Source organism: Pelecanus crispus, chromosome 4, assembly GCF_030463565.1.
Source record: "Pelecanus crispus isolate bPelCri1 chromosome 4, bPelCri1.pri, whole genome shotgun sequence".
In the NCBI taxonomy this organism is placed as follows: Eukaryota; Metazoa; Chordata; class Aves; order Pelecaniformes; family Pelecanidae; genus Pelecanus; species Pelecanus crispus.
Window position 1 is genome coordinate 36,154,958 of NC_134646.1, and position 16,610 is coordinate 36,171,567.

The 16,610-nt window shown below is 42.7% G+C and overlaps 2 protein-coding genes across 3 annotated transcripts; one reads left to right on the forward strand and one right to left on the reverse strand.

Annotated features, from left to right (window-relative positions):
• Positions 1-503: 503 nt before the first annotated feature.
• On the reverse strand, positions 504-10,568 carry SARAF (store-operated calcium entry associated regulatory factor). 2 transcript variants are annotated; one of them, XM_075709049.1, is made up of 6 exons: positions 10,487-10,568; positions 9,833-10,008; positions 8,202-8,592; positions 5,022-5,130; positions 3,170-3,288; positions 504-2,630 (listed from the first exon to the last, which is right to left on the reverse strand). In XM_075709049.1, exons 1-6 carry the CDS (start codon positions 10,566-10,568, stop codon positions 2,605-2,607), a joined length of 903 nt encoding a protein of 300 aa, XP_075565164.1. In that variant the 3' UTR covers positions 504-2,604. The 2 variants fall into 2 exon arrangements, with proteins under 2 accessions (XP_075565164.1, XP_075565165.1); XM_075709050.1 differs by lacking the exon at positions 10,487-10,568 and having other exon boundaries at positions 5,022-5,127; positions 9,833-10,085.
• A 350-nt stretch (positions 10,569-10,918) lies between these two features.
• On the forward strand, positions 10,919-15,617 carry LEPROTL1 (leptin receptor overlapping transcript like 1). The gene is made up of 4 exons (XM_075708691.1): positions 10,919-10,968; positions 11,432-11,507; positions 12,855-13,041; positions 14,106-15,617. Exons 1-4 carry the CDS (start codon positions 10,953-10,955, stop codon positions 14,220-14,222), a joined length of 396 nt encoding a protein of 131 aa, XP_075564806.1. The 5' UTR covers positions 10,919-10,952; the 3' UTR covers positions 14,223-15,617.
• Positions 15,618-16,610: the final 993 nt, after the last annotated feature.

The window sequence follows — 16,610 nt, forward strand, 5'->3', positions numbered from 1 at the left end:
AGCGATCGTAACTTCTTTTGAAAGGTTCAGATAATCACCTTGTAAAACCATGAACTCACCAACATAATGGAGCTTTTCTACAGACTCCGATGTGAAACCCTGATTTATAAGAAATCCTTCATTTCTTTACATGGTTCAGTATTTTGTTATTGAAAATCCAATCAATAAAATAACTCTATTCCCAGTATTGTTTTATTTTCTTGAAACAAAATATACAGCTTACCAGCTCTGCACCTGGGGGTAAAGGCTGTTACTACACCAGCTGGGAAGTTGATCATGAGACACAGCCAACCCTGAAAAACAGACAGTGCCATCCCTGCAGGCCTCAAGATAGTGCTTTAAAGACAAAAGTACCCCTTATTCACTTACTTCATTACTTTATCAAAGGGAAGGGCAAAAATATCCTACAAACAGATTCAGAAACTATGGTAGTTCATCAGGGTTATGCATCAAAACACATTTCCCGCACAAACTATAGATATAAATGAAAACGTTGTCTAAAACATTTTCATAGAATCTTTTATTTTATAACACATCATAACTTGAGAGCAAACTTCAGCTTCAAACTACCCAAACAGTTATCAAAAATCATTTCATTGTTATGTCATTAGTTGGCAAACAGAGCACTGACTGTAACAAGTTTCTACCTGAATACACTTAGGAATAAGTAAAAACTCCACATTTAAAATACATTTTTTTGCTATATTTGGTCAAAAAGATAAACATTTATCATACACTTTTCCTCATAAAAGGTAAAACTTTCTAATAAGCCAACAGTAAGGTCTTCACCATTTCCCTGCTTTCTAGGTTGATAGAGCAGGCTATTAATGAAGATGGTTTTCCCTTAATCCTCAAGCAGCTCCAAGCAGCATACCACTATTTTATTCTCAAGTTACTAATTTTATCATGATTCCCATGTTTTCAGTGCAAGCTCTACACTTTTTCGTAGCTTCTGTTGACTTCTTGAAGATTTCTATGTATTTCTTTTTTTGTTGTTGCTTAAGCCAGACACTGAACGTGGGCATTATCATTTGAGCCAATTATTTCTGGTACTCACGAATGAACATAGTTGCTTTTTGATGAGTAACACTCAAGTCACTTTCCTAGACTAACCGTACCTGCTAAATCTCCTTGTGGAGATGCAGCTTGTATCAGCAAAACAGCACTTTGCTTTTGCTGTAATAGTTTACATCAAGTCCCAGGCACAGAACTTTCACAAGGATGAGAGCTGTGTTTCTCAGACTGCTGCCAGCGTAGAAAAGCTGTGCACACACACTTCTAAGCTGTATTAGGATGGCCTCTGGAGAAGACCTGGTGGTCAAGCAGCCCATTTTTCTGTCTTCCTCTCTCCCTTCCCCTGCCAGTCCTGAGAAATTTCTCTGTTTTTTTTTTTTTTTTTTCAGCAATGCCTCTCTCAGGGCAGTCGATCACAGAAGACCTGTATAACACTTCTCAGAGCCTCAGAATATATTATAGAACAAAGCAAGGCCTCTCTGCTTTCCACTCTTTGACAGCACTTTGTTTTTAAAAAAGTACATTTGGGAAAGTTTACATCCCATTAGACATTCAATTTCCTTTCTTTGCTTAGTCTCAAGGCCTGCTATGTTCTAGAGATACCACCAGCTTCAGATTAATAATGTTCCCTTCTCTTTTGCAATGAGCACCTGTGGTTTACTGTGTCCTGGAGAAGTCATCTAGCAGGACAGACAGGGGCTGAGGTATAAGCCAGTTCACATCAGAAGTTTCACAGCATTGCTAACATCCACTATAAGAAGAAAAGTCTGGAGCCTCAATGTGGGCAAAGTGTCTGTAGCCACCTGCATTTAAATGACCTCAGTCTTCCAGAAAAAGGCCCAAAATAGAGGAGGACCATCTTGTTTCATTGCAGGTTTGGTTTTTTTTAATTTTCATAATTTATACACAAAATCCCCCAGGTTTGCACAGCCACTTGGATAAATCCTAAAACATGGAATATCCTCAAATCTGCAAATTTTGGCTCCAATAGTCACATAGCACAGATAAAACCATTATATTAATATTATCCATCTCTAGTTTTGCTCTTTTCCACTAAGGAAAAACCCCAACACCCATCTGAGTAGCTGACTGCACTTACAGTAATGTTCACACAAATTTTACAGACAGACAAAAGTAGCTTCAAAGAGCAGCACCCTTTAGATATCACGTGGATTACACACTAGGCCTTTCAGATGCTGGACCACCAAGAAAAACTCAGAAATTCTGGATTAAATGAAATTAAGACCAGAACACAAGTAAGCTACTTGCTTTGAAAATCTGGTAAGGCTACCATTGCCATAATCCGTCAAGTATAGACAAATATATAGGCACTGTAACATCATTCTTAACTTGAATGAGTTTATTTCATATCTTATGAGAAGCTGCTGTTGTGAAATAGTGGATGTTCCAGCACCTGTAATACCCTAAACAAGAGGGAGAGTCCACATTTCCTCAGGGAAAGAAAGGAATTGTTTGCCTAGTCCTTCACACCTCTTCTCATACCTGCTTCTGAAGCCTGCTACTAATAAAAAAGTGCTATCACACAGGAAGATTTAGTTCAATCACTCGGATGTAATAACATCAAGGATTTCATCTTCGTTTTGTGCCCCCAAAGCCTGCAAAGGGGAAAAGAAGAAAAAAAAAAAAAAAAGAGGTGTCAGCTCCACCACAGCCCTTCCACTGGGCTCTCCCCAGTTCTAAAAAGGCTAAAAGGTGGTAAGCAAGACGAGTTAAACATGTTCACATAAAGTAGAACAGCAAGCAACTGTTAAGCTGACTGGCCTGAAAAATACTCTGTTCTTGCAGATTAGACAACCTGCTTTCTACAGAGAAATCCTGTTTGCACATGTTTGCTGGAGAAGGGCATGTGTAGTGCACACCCCAGGGGAAAGCCTTAAACTAATGCACCTTGCAGATGAAGACAAACCCAGTGCTGGTGGTACTATGCCCACTGTAGGCCTGCAGGGAGTTTCATGCCCCACAATGCTGCCCTGCTTCCATAGGAAACAGAAATAAGGGACATTGTAACATGCCCACTTGTACCAGGTGGTAAAATAAAACAAAGAATGCTTGCTGAACCTCAGCTAACATCTGTGTATTTTTGATAGGTCAAAGTCTCTTGAGCTTCAGGAGATTAAAAGGTCTTTTGCCTTACCAGAAGCAGTTCTTGTTCCTGAGCTGTTGCCTTGTGTGGAATTGCTTGACTGCCCATTCATTGGAGGTGCAGCTGTGGGATCTGTCCATGTACTGTAATATGGGGAACGTGGCTGTGCTCTGACAAGAAAGAGAGTAGAAGGAAGGCTTCATTAGTGCCCTTACGAAAAATTAAGGAATTACCACTCCAAACAAGGGGACTGCATCTCTGAGGGAAAACTAAGCAGGCAGTTGTTTCAAAGCTGGAAATCTCCCTATTAATAACAGTCAATACAAAAAACATGTATGTTACACGTCAATAGCAAGGATATCCAGTGTTGTCACAATAACATCTGTAGACTTTCAAAAGGAAGTTAAGCCTCATTCTTCAGGATAAGCAATTCTAACAATTGCAAATGAGGAAATTTTTCCGCTCTGAAATTCTGTCAGACAAGAAAGTAGATGTGATATCTGAAGCTTAAACGCATTTTGGCAACACCTACATCCCAGCCATGTAAGACAAAAGAAAACATCCCTCTGTTTCTGCTATTTTGTAAAGGTTGTATCAGTAAGACTAACACATCTTGACCTTTGACTCACTGATTTAAATTACTTGATTCTATGGATATGGAATTTCCTGCTGTTGAAATTTACAAATAGCTATCTCACACCAGAATTTTCAGGCACATCATTTCAAATGACTGAAAAAAAAAATAGTGGACCAAAGACTGTTTTAAAAGAAAAGCAGCCCAAGTTAGGAAGCTTGTTCATGTATTTGGACTTTGGCTATTCAGTTAGGCCTCCAATCTTGAACAGTAAGAGGTGGCTACTGAAATGGAGGTGGGGTGGGAGTGTTTGGTTTTTTTACCTGACTCTAGGAGATCAAGACTGCACATTGGGCACTTTAGAAATTCACTTATGCCCCAAGTTTTTACTTCCTTAATAAACAGGCAATCCTGATAAGGCTTCTGCCACTACCAAAAAACTTTACAATGGAGGAAGATGCTTTAACACACTCCTGTCCACATGATCTCTTACTTCCAAACTTTCAATATATAAAAATGTATGTGGTTATATTTAATTTGTTATATTACTGCATTCCTACAGGATTAGACTCGATACACATGCAGTTATTTGATAAATAGAGGAAACTGCTTGGGCTGTAAAGATTCCCTGCAGGAGACACATATTTTCACTAGTGAAGCCTAAAATGGCAGCAATTGCTCCCTTTAAGCTGTTTATCTAAAAATGATGCATTTTAAATGTTTGAAAGTGTTTAGCAAATATGATCAGCAGATGTTTACTCCAGCAGGGAAACTGTTTTTGAATGCTGTTTCCGTTATGTCTTTCCAAAATGCAACTTACATATGACCTACAAACCCTTCGGAAAACCACACCTCTTGGATTTCCATACATGGGCCATTAGAAGACTGTAGATTAAAGGCTGTTTAATCTGACCACACTGAGTATGACAGAAGAGCAGCTGCCATCCAGACTGACTTTAGGAAAGATGACACTGATACAGGAGACCTATCTACAGATGGTTTTATGCTTAATATTATTATATTTGTTTTAAGGCAGTCTGCAGATGGATGTTTAAATGCTCATTTTACATTTGCAGGCCATCATGCCAGGTCAGAGTAATCAGCTAAAGCAGAATGAAGTACCTCAGTCCTCCCAATTCTTCTTCCCCAGAAACATGTTTAAAATGTCTCTGCTGCTGGAGCTACAGATTGCTCCTCAAAATTGTTCTAGAGGTAGGATTTTATAGCTTGAAGGATACAGGCCGGAAAGCTTAGAAACAATGTAAACATAGCATATGGCATACCGCCAAGAGCTTAAATACTTAAAATCTGATAGCATGCATATTTTACCTGTGACTGCCAGCCAAGTAGCCTAGCAAGCCTCCTGCTCCTAATCCAGTCCAAAATCCTGGTCCTGAATTGGTTCCATGACTGGAATGAGTCCCAAAGCTGTTGCCTTCTTAAACAAAATGAAAATGGAAAACATATCACTTAGTGGCACCTAATCCTCAGGCCAGCTGTTGCAACACGACTCTCCTCTGTTAAAGATAATAGAAAATTAGACCATAAACTCCTCCTGATTTCAGTAGCTTCTTGATCAAGCTTAACTTGCAAGGCCTCACAGTTTGGAAAGCAGGAAAAAACCACAGAAACAAAGACTAAATAATGTAAAGAGTTTTATGTTAAAAACTAGCTTCCACTCAATCTCACAGCCCTGATATTCACAAAACACAGCAAAGAGTCCCTACTTGCAGAGTTATAAACAGACAAGTTAGATTAAAAATAGAAAAGGAAATGAAGAAAAAGTAATCTGCTCAAGGTCACCCAGCAGGCCAGAAGCAGACACAGGAAGAGAAATCAAGTACGTAAGACCAAAGAGTGAACTAACCACTGGGACATGCTGCTTCTAATCTCACTCAGAACAGCTGCACATTTTGAGTAACAGTGGCTCAGTCTAATGGCTAACATTACTTTGCATTGTTTCTGGTAATTCTAGTTGGGTATTTGTTAGCAAAAGACATGCTAACTGCAATCACATTGCAATGTTTTTTTATTATGCATGAGTCACCAAGCTTGACAAATACCTTGATGAAACCGCAAGCATATCAAGTGGGCTGTGGGGGGAGGAGAGTCACAGATTTTTCACGTGACCCGCATAAACGTGAGGTTCTGACTCGGAACCAAATGTCTTCCATTTAGAAATAAAAAGAGAAGATGCAAAACCAAATAATTTCCTGGTCTAGAGAAAAACAAGGATGCAAGAATAAGCTCAACCACAGGTTTAACACATAAGAAAGTGTAAAAGGCAAGGACTGAAGATTACGGTCTCCCTGAAGCATGCTCACCTAAACAAGCAGACCAGAGATTTTGTGTGTAAAAGTTACACAGGGCCTGGTTTGTCTTCAAGCTGGTGTGGTTTGTTTGAAGTCATGGAAGATTAAAAAAAATTACAGGATCAGTTTAAGTCTGCATTGGATTTGATATTGAATTTAATTTTGAACGCACCGGGAGAAAGACAAACTCTCATTGGGATGATATACCCATTAAAGTATGCTGATTTGGAACAACAACAACAACATAGTACTTTATTTACTGTAAAAACGATGTTAATCAGGGAGATGAACCAACTCATTTGTTCAAAAGCACCATGGCTGAACACTGACTCAGAAAACAGAGTCATTTTTGGTTGAAATATCTAGAGTAAACATTAAGGACCATTTCAAACCATTAACAGAGAAAAAGCAGAATTTAATTAAGATAGGCTAGCTAAACAAGTTTCACAGCATGCATTCTGCATGTTAAGGGGATTTAAAATGAGGCAAATTAAATATTAACAGCAATAAGTGAATGACACTGCTTTTCATTACCATCCAGATTTTCAAAGACTAATACATTCCTGGAATGCAGAGACATACACACTCCGATATTTGCTTTTGCTCTGCTGTCAAAATTTAAGGCAGATATTAAATGCATGAAGTAGCATAACACTTAATATTTTTAAGCTGGCCCCACATTCAAGAGGTTTCCTCTTTACGCTGTTTGAAATCTAAGGAGAAATTGCTGACACTCATTATTAAAAATGCCGTAAGTTAAGCCTTATATGGCTCCCAACATGCATTTTAAGTGTCTCCATTTTCAGTATTAATTAAGAAAACATTTTCAAGGCCCTACCCTTGCAGGATTTCAGACTCCTGCAATGAGAAAATGCATGGGTGCAACTAATTGACAAGGAACATGACAGGGAAAAAAAAAAAAAAAAGAAAGAAAGAAAGAAACCCTTCACTCTGTTTTGCCTGTGCCCAGTACGACAGAGCCCTATCTTATGACCAGGGCTCTTAGTAATTACCACAATTAATGCCAGTGGCAAGTGGCATGCACACGCAGCATAGACAGACTGACCGAAGTCTGAAATAACTACATGGAAACCAATTTGCAAAGCCACTAGTAATACAGAAGCAGAACCCCTTTAATTTTCTGCTGCAGATACATCTGAAAGTTTCTGCCACACATGCCCTGCACAAGGGCATCCAAAAGAGTTATACTGGCACTGTCTGTTGGCCGAGTGCCTAGAGCAAACCTGGAAGAAAGCATTAACAAACATTACTAAAATATAAGCTTTTGACTAAGTGAACTTAACCCTCACTATTTATTTACTTGATAGAACCCCTTCTCTACCTCACAAAAGAAAGAAAAGATGGAAATTATGCAACCTGTCAGAATATAATTTGAGTTCCAGTGCTGTGAGTATTTCACATGTTCACAGGGTTTAATGAGTTGGTCAGACACCAGATGAATAATGTTTATTTCCCTTAGACGCTATGACTGTCTAAGGCAGTCCATTTATTAAGTGACAAGAAGCACCAGTTTTCTGAGAAAAGAAAAAGGGCATCTTTTCCTAGCAGCACCCTTGTCACTGCTTATACAATTTCCAACTTCAGATGAAAGGCACCACATGAGATTCAGGCACTGCACCTCTAATGATAGTTCAGAGACGCTGTTCTCTGCTCTGGGAACCAAAGCTTTCAACGACTGGGACTACACTGAAGCACCTGTTAAACTGAGGACTGGTACATGATACTCAACTCTACCAACTGTTTTGTGAATGAAATCAGGGGCCAGCAGCCCAAGGGCTGAAAGAACCTTCTGTAAAGTGCTTTCAGAGTGCTTCTTTGGCACGAGTTTGTTTCTGCCTGCGTGAGATTACTTATGAAAATTATTCTTCCCTGTCACAATGCTCATACTTCACAGAGTATGAAAAGAACGTTTGCAGAGCATGGGGAGATGGAATTTCAAAGGTTCAAAGGGCAGCTAGCTGCACAGCCTGTCCTGAAAGCCTATGGGAAACCAAATTCTTATTTTCACTTTTGAACAAAGAACAGAATGCAAAGCTGGCTGCAGGCTCCGCAGCCAATTCAGCAGAGTCAACTGCCAATGTATTGGTTTTAAGCCTATCCCACCTGCACTTACTGCAGATAAAACAGTACAATCCTGCTTGCTCTTTTGAGGACCGTAAATGGCTCAGAACCCTACCTGTGAAGCCGGGCTTAAAACCAGGAGGAGGAGGTGCCTGCTGACTCTGCCAGGAAGGCCTAGTGAATCCATCACTGTCACCAAAACTCTGCTGAGGCTGCTGGTTACCGAGGAAGAGCTTGTATACTCCAAAAGCAAGAACGAGAAGAACAATTATAACAATCGCTCCAGCACCAGAATCAGAAGGATCCTTCCTTAACTGATAATAGCCTGAGCCAAAGCTTCCAGAGTTCTTCACTTTCCTTTCACCTTCCTCAGTCAGCTCTAGCCTGAACAGCAAACTACAGGAGCCTCTTAAGATGTAAGGATCATCCGGATAATCGTAGCCTTCACAGCTCACTTCAATCTGTCCAAAACGGTAGGTATTTTCCAAATCTGCTTTGCACTGCCACTGAAAAAATAAACACAATACAAAGTAAAACCACCTGCTCCAGAGATGAAAATACCCGCCTGCTTCCCCAAATATGCTCCGAAACAAAGCTGTGATTGCTAACAAATCATCTAAAAGGCCACAGGGTAAAAAATTTCTGAGCACCCTTATTTTGAAAAGGACTAAGAATTTGAAATTAACTAAGAATGTTTTTTGAAATACTGAAAGTTAGAAACCCCCTGATCTTTCAGAATACGAAAGTGTTACAACTCTGTAAGATTTTGTTTTTCTTCACTGAACAGGTTTCTCAAATATCCCTTCTTTAGATATAGGAATACTTCTAAAAATAACCTGTACCCTGTGCAACAGTTACTTAATAAATGCCTGTCCCCTGTAAACTGGATGGCAGCTACAATAATATAATATGGAAGCCTGAAATCCAGTGCACCTGATCCCATTATATCCACACAGAAATCAAAAGAAATTGGGACAGACATTATTAGGCATTCATATGGAACACTTAACAAACAGATCATGATTCTGCTGTTGAACATATGCAGATTCCTCAGTCTCGCATTTCCTTGAATTATCTGAACTTAGGTATTACCTCTAACTGCAAGTGACACATATTTTGGGGAAAAATAAACTAGTTTCTAAATTAATAATTCAGGACAGCAGCACCAACTGCCAATTCAAATTTTACAAATTTTACTTTTACAATACTGTATGAGTTTTAACAATTATCTTCAGCCTTGATTCCTGGTTAATCTCTTGGCAGGAGCCTAGGTAATAGCTAACAAAACAGAAATACATGATCATTTACTGAGTAGTACTGATGCACTAACATGCAAGAAGTAGTCATGTAAATATGAAATTTAGTTTGTAAAAGGCAGACCTGAAGTGATGCAAATTTATAGCCCTTTCTACTCTAAAGATTGGAAATCCACGCAGCAATACCAAAGCAAGAGCATGCTCAACGATTCACAAGAGTTTGATTTTATAAACTCAAGCAACATTTTAATCAAAAGCAATGAAGGTTTACTATGCAGTGTTTTTCCATTACAGCCTTCAGGAATATTTCAAAGGTATACAGTAGTTCTAGAAAACCCAAACAGTATCTAGGTTAAGCTTTAGTTATCAAAGGTCCTCTAACAAAAAGCAAACTGAACTGACAGCCTAGCCTGTTACTCTCTTCTCCGGAAGTTACCAAGTCTGGGGGAAGAGGATTTCATTAAATGTTTAACAAGTTTTAAATAGTTACCTGTACATCGTAGCCATCCCAACCTTTGTTGTAACACTGAACAACCTCAGGGACACGGGAACATCCAGCAGTGCCTCCCGTGCACTGTAACTGAGGGACTGCAGCTGTCCGCCGGGCTGTCGTGTACTGACCTCTGCGGAGAGTCAGCGCCTGCACCTCCCTCAGCAGAACCCGCCCTGAAACGGGGAGCACAAAGGTCAACATTTGCCGAGGTGCGTTTCCCCTTAGCCACAAGGGCCTCCTTTCAGGAAAAGGCTGACAATACAGAGGACGCAATGGCGTGCTTTATCAAGAGGCGAGGCTCTAAGAAGCGTCAGACGCGCAGAGGGGCACAGGGCAGAGCTCCCCGCTCGCCCCGGAAGGGGCTCTGGGTTGCTGCTCTCAGAGCGTACAGCCACGGCTGGCCGCACAGCGGAGTCATTACTGCAGCACGAGCCGATTTAAGAGGAGACCAAACCCAAAAGCCTTCCTGCCGCAGGCCCCGGCACGACCCCTCCCCCATACCGGGCCGCCGCTAGCCCACCGGCGCGGCGCGGCGCAGCGCTCGGGGGGGAGGGAGAAGAAGCCGCCTCCCCAGTAACGGGAAAGGCGGGAGAGGAGGAAGGGGAGGAGGAAGGGGTGGCGGAGGGGCTCGCGGAGACGTCCGCGCCTCACCCGGCTGGTCCCAGCCCCAGGCGGGGCCCGCGGCAGCGGCGAGGAGGAGCAGGAGGAGCGCGGGCGCCGCGGCGGCCGCCATGACAGCCCTGAGCTGAGTCAACCCTCTCCGCCGGGCACGGCGCCTCCCATTGGCTGGCCCTACCGGAAGGGTCGGAGCCCAAAGAGGAGCGTGCGCACCGCCCCGAAGCCCCGCCCCAGGAGCCATCAGGGCCAATGAGCGGCGAGGGAGCAGCGCGCAGCGGGCGGGCGCCTTGCTTCCGGTGCCGGCGCGGCAGCTTCCCGCGCTACAGGAACGGGGCGGGGCTGGCGCCCGCTGGTCCTTTACGCGCGCCTGACAAGCACGGGTGGGCGGGGCGCGCTCGGCGTCTGCGCGCTCTTTTCCCGGAAGCGGCTCCGGGCCGCGCCACTTCCGCTTCGCGGCGCGCGCCCCTCCGCCTGTGCGGCTCGCGGGACGGGCGGCGCCATGGCCGGCATCAAAGGTGCGCGGGGGCGGAGCGGTTGCCTTGGTAACGGCGGCGGGGAGCGCCCCCCCCTCCCCCCCCAATTCCCCCCGGTGGGGTGGCGCAGCGCCGGGCGCCCCGCTGCCTGGGGAGGCCCCGCGGCGGCCGGGGAGGGGGAGGGCAGGGCAGGGCAGCTCCGGCCGGTGGGGCCGCACCCCCGCGGGAGGCCCGCCGGGCCGTGCGGGCGGGGAGCGGCGGTGACGGGGCCGTGCGGCCCTCCCCGGGCGGGAGCTGAGGGGCTCCCCGAGGGGCTGCCCGCCCCTGCCGCTCCCCGGGGCCGGGCGGCGGGAGCGCTGCCGCGGCGCGGGGAGGGCAGCGCGCCGGGCCCCAGCCCGGGCTCTGGCCGCGGCGGAGCCTCGGTCGCCTTTGTTGGAAGGCCGCGGTCGGTGTGCCGTGCGGGGCGGCGGGCCCGCGCTTTATCCGATTTGTGTTCTCCTCGTAGCCTTGATTAGCCTGTCCTTTGGGGGAGCAGTCGGACTGATGTTCTTGATGCTCGGATGTGCCCTTCCCCAATACAAGTAACGTGCACTCTCTTTCTATTCGTCATTTCTTTTTGCGTGTCGGTAGCTCCGGAATAGTTTGCCTTCTGTAATTATGGACTGATGTGTGGAGGAGGGGTTTTTGGGTGGGTTTTTTTGGCTTCAAAAGATTGGGGCGGGAAAAAAGACCATCCAGGACTTAGTTCACCATGAAAGTGAAGGCAACAAAAGTTAAATTAGCCAGCCTGGCTGCAGACTGTTCAAGCATGCACTGTCCTAACATGTCTCCAGTATTGTTCCTCTGCGGCTGATAAGCACATAGCATCTCCTGAAGCAGACAGCAAGTATGTATTATCAGGGAAGGGTTTGCAGTTTCTCTGGCTACTCAGCGGTAGCTGGGCTGTTGGTGAGTTACCGGGTGGCCCCTTGGCTGTGTACCACACCTGGTAATGCAGCGCCTGGAATAATTGTGGCTGCTGTCTCTACTTTCCTATTGTCTATTGATTCCGATCTCTTAGTTTCCAGGAGATAAGAAGTAGTAGACCAGACATTCAGAAGTTAGGCCTATAGCTTTGACCCTTTGCAAGTGAATGCTGACTTTACAGAAAATCTTTTAAATCCACTTACTCAATGTTAAACAAATGTCAAACATCCTGTTGATGGCCTGTTAGTGGTTGTGAATTGCAGTTCTCTACGTATATGACTAGCTTTCTTATGCCAGCTTTCTTTTGTTACAAAACCGGGGCTGGCGACACAAAGTGTTAGGAGGGAGATGGTTATGCAGTCACCCTTCAAACTGCAATAAAGTTTCAGTGAAAGAATGCAGCTGCATTGGTGTGTCTGAGAAATCTAGTCTGGCGAGCTGCAAGCAATGAAAGAAAATGTTGCCAAATATGATGGCGTAATTTTTGTAGGTTTTTGTTGGTTGCATTCAGATTTAAAAAAAAAAGTCTCAGCACCTCATGGCCGCTGAGTATTGGCTGAGAACAATACTCCGTTTCACGTATGTGCACTGAAAGCTACAGGCAAAGTGATGTGAGGGCTCTACAAAGGTATCTCTGCAATTCTTAAGTAAAGCTGACAGGTTAAACTTAAGAGTTAAGCTCATCCTGTGAGGTGGCATTAGGTTAGGCTTCCTTAGTGAAATCTTGCTTTATGAATATCCTGTTAGTGAGCTCTCTGCTGCTGTTGAGGTCAGCTGAAACCACTCACAAACATGGTCTGTTGGATTAATGTCAGCTTTTTCCAAAGTGAAGGATTTGCTTTCTCTGGGCTTGTGTGCCTCTTTCCCAAATGTGGATGCTGGATGGGGAAAATGCCTTGCATTTAGGAAGAACAGGAAGTAAATCAAGTTAACGTTAACTTTTATTCTCCTTTCTTTTTCAGCCAGTACTGGCCACTGTTTGTTCTGTTTTTTTACATCCTTTCTCCTATCCCGTACTGCATAGCAAGAAGATTAGTAGATGACACGGATGCTACAAGTAATGCCTGCAAGGAGCTAGCAATATTTCTTACAACAGGCATTGTTGTGTCAGCATTTGGGCTACCGATAGTGTTTGCGAGAGCAGAACTGGTTAGTAATATTTCAATCTATGATTTTTCTTGTTTTCCTGGAAAACCTTGTTTCTTATGTTCTTTTACTGAAGGCAAAGCTTTTGTGCGCTAAGCATGTCTTACAAATACGTACTTAAGATGCTTGCAGTGGAAGCAGAATAAGAGTTCTTTTGGCAAGAAAAACTAATACTAGAAACGGAAGCATGGCAGAATATTGTGATTTGACAATTGTTTCACGTGGTCATGGAATAAACCCTAACAGCCTACATGCAATGCAGAGAAAATGAGATAGAAAATAATGTGAAAACTTAACAGGCAAGTAACCAAATATAAAAGTGTATAGAATGCTTTGAACGCAATTCGTTAAATAGTTGGGCTAAAGAAGCATGAATCAACAATGCATTTTTGCACTCACTGTAAATGGTATGTGGTGTTATTTTTTTTAAACTTCCAAGTTGTCATGACATCTTTCCTAGTATACGGCTTTTCACTAAAATCCTTTAAAAGATGACCTAGTTTGTGTGAATTTCTGAGAGCACTACTAAGTCAAAAAATATGGAGTGCACTTTCATAAAATCTCTTTAGGCAAGAACAGCTCAGACGGTCAGTTGGAATGCCTCACGCCCTTTGAGTCAGCCACTTACTCTCCTTGGAAAACACTGACCTCCTTTTTTGTTTCTGGGATATCTGCTGGCATTTTGAAGACCTGCATCCTTAAATGTCTGTTTAAAAAAGTCTTATAGCATGGTTAGCAAGTATAGCTGCGCAGCAGATCTGTTTGATGCTGTTGCCTAGCCTTACTTTACTATTTTTGGATGTTACAGCAAAACAGCTGCACCTGTGAGCCAGCACTTTGAACACAGCTAGAAGAAACTTGCAGTGCCGCTTGGCTAACTGTGAATTGGTCGAGTAATTTGGGGTAAACCCAGCCTTCTTGGCATAACCACAAATAATGAGATACCACGTTCTCGCATCACGGACCTGTTGGTGACCTTTGTCTAGAATGTGACATTAAGACGTTACCTTTTGTCTTGTCAGTATTCAGTTCAAAATGTGTCTAACTTAAGTTCCCCTTGTTCACAGATTTACTGGGGCGCGTGTGCGCTTGTGCTTACGGGGAATACAGTCATCTTTGCCACGATCCTAGGATTTTTCCTGGTCTTTGGCAGCAATGACGACTTCAGCTGGCAGCAGTGGTGAAAGGAAGATAAGAGAACTATCACAGGCATCTCGTCATGCAGTGGCCATCCATACAAATGAGAGAATGGGCAATAAAGAGAAGTAGCGTAGCAAGCCTCTTGAGTATTCTAGATGCTCCTTTTCACCTTGTTCGTTCTGAGTGTACTACTGTTGCTGACAGGGTTTCTACCTTTTTATGAAGTGGAGAGATGATTGATTTCATTTTTACCTATGGTATGTTTTTAGGTGCTCTCTTGGTTTAAAATTGTCATCCTTCTGTCTGGTGTTATGTGAAGCTTTAAATCTGGAACAAGAACATTTAAACATAGCTTCAAAGAAGATTTAAAGTTGGTTTTTGGGGGGTTTTTTGGTTTTTTGTTTGTTTGTTTTAAGTTAAGCATTAATACTATGTTTCAAAATAACTTTTTTTAATATAGTGATTAAATTATGTACAAGCTGAGTGGAGGTAGGAGATTGTGCACCACCATTGTCAATTCCCAGATCAATAGATTGTTGCTATATTTTAGCAGAGGCAAGGCGGGGCGGGGAGTACCAGTTGCAGATTTTTTTTCTGCCCATACCTCAGACTGGGTGGTGAATGTTGATAGCCTTCATTTCAGGAGAAGGCTGAGGAGCAGGTAGAGCTATTTGGGAGAAGTCCTGAATTTTAACAGCGCTAGCACTTTTACCTGCTTTGTTATCAATTCTTGTGTGGATGGGACATTCAGATACTCTGTAAATGTATTGATGCTGACATACAAAACTGAAGTGTATTGTAGGGGAAGGGAAAATGATGTTTAAATTCCATTTTTTAAAAAAGTATCTTTTGAACTCTTTCTATTTATAAGTATTGTATGGTTTTGAACTTTTAGGTCAACTTTTTACCACAAAGATGGTAAAATGTTCATTTATGGAACTACTGGTCTGTGTTAATTTGAAGCATATACAAAGCTATGTCCTCCCTCCCCTTTTTAATTTATTTTATACATAGTGTATATATATAATAAAACAGCTTTTCAAATGTCAATTAAAACTTTGTGTTAAACTTGCCTAAGAACGTTAATTTTTTCTTTTCCCCCCCTTCACACAATGCAGTTGAGGCATGACTTTTTTGGAAGTCACTGGCTGAACTGTTTTCACTGACTGTTTTTAAGTTCTTATGCACTATCGGTTGCTAAGATTTAATGTTATGTCTGTAACTGTAGCTTGTGTTCTGTAAGATTGCACATGTAGCTTCAAATATTTAAGACAAGTTTTCTGCATACCTCTCAATTGTCTGGATTTTTCATTTTAAGAAATCTGCCATTAGACACTCCATCATGAGATAATTGATGTGTGCCGGTTAACCAGGGTTGATTGTACCACATGCAGTGATAAACTTGACCAAACGTACTTCTGTATTTTTGTTCAATTCTTTTTAAAAAAAAAAAAAAGTCTAGGAAACGTCCTGTGCATAATTAAAAGCTCATGATTGCTTAGGTTTTGCTTAACAGTGAAGCAGCATGAAAAGGCCCAGAATTGCAGGTCTTAGCCATGCTATTTGTGTGCAGATGTAAACAAAATATAAAGCTTGAATATTTGAAGTCTGATAATAATGGTAGTTACTTACGCAATACGCTCAAGGAACTTGCACCAGCAGGTAGGGGCAGCAGGGGTGTAGCTACCTACAGGTGCTGCTTTGTTCATGTCGTCATGTGTATAAAACAAGAGCTCAATTTTATCCATGTTGGTAGAGGGAACAAATGGGCGTCAAGACCCTAGTGCAAAAGCCAGCCTATAGCGGATGGTCGTTTGGCCATAAGTGCGTGCTTCACCAGACTGCCTGCGATGGTGACGTTTGGAGGCGCGTAAGGGCTGCAGAATCACCTGTTTCATCACCTCTTTAAGTGGGACTTCTGCATCCCTGCCCCCAGCATGACGGATGCTTGGGAAAAATCTTCCAAACCAGTGGCTAAATTTGCAGTCCTTTCCAGTCCTTGCGACGGACGAATGTTTAGGACTTGTACAAATCTTCTGAATCTGTTACTGACTCCCCTTTTTGTGGTCAGGAATTGTGTTTTCTTTTTCATTCCTGTGCTGCTAAGCCTACTTCTCAATGTGATGCTACTCAATGGATCGCTGGGCCATAGAGCTGACCATGTATGTATTGGCGGTGCATTTTTTATTATGTTAATTGCATTACAGCGTTACCTTCTTTTGCTTGCACACTGAGTACATGCAGGATTGCTCTGATTTATGAGCTAGACACTTGAGAGGTACGATCCTTTCATACAATATGCACTGAGATAGCGTTACCATCCTTCTAGAGGGAAAAACTTTTGAGAAAAATTTTAAATCGCAATTTGAGTTCTGTATGTTTAATCAAAAATACTCTTAATAAAAGAGTATTTTGTTTAAAGTACGAATTGT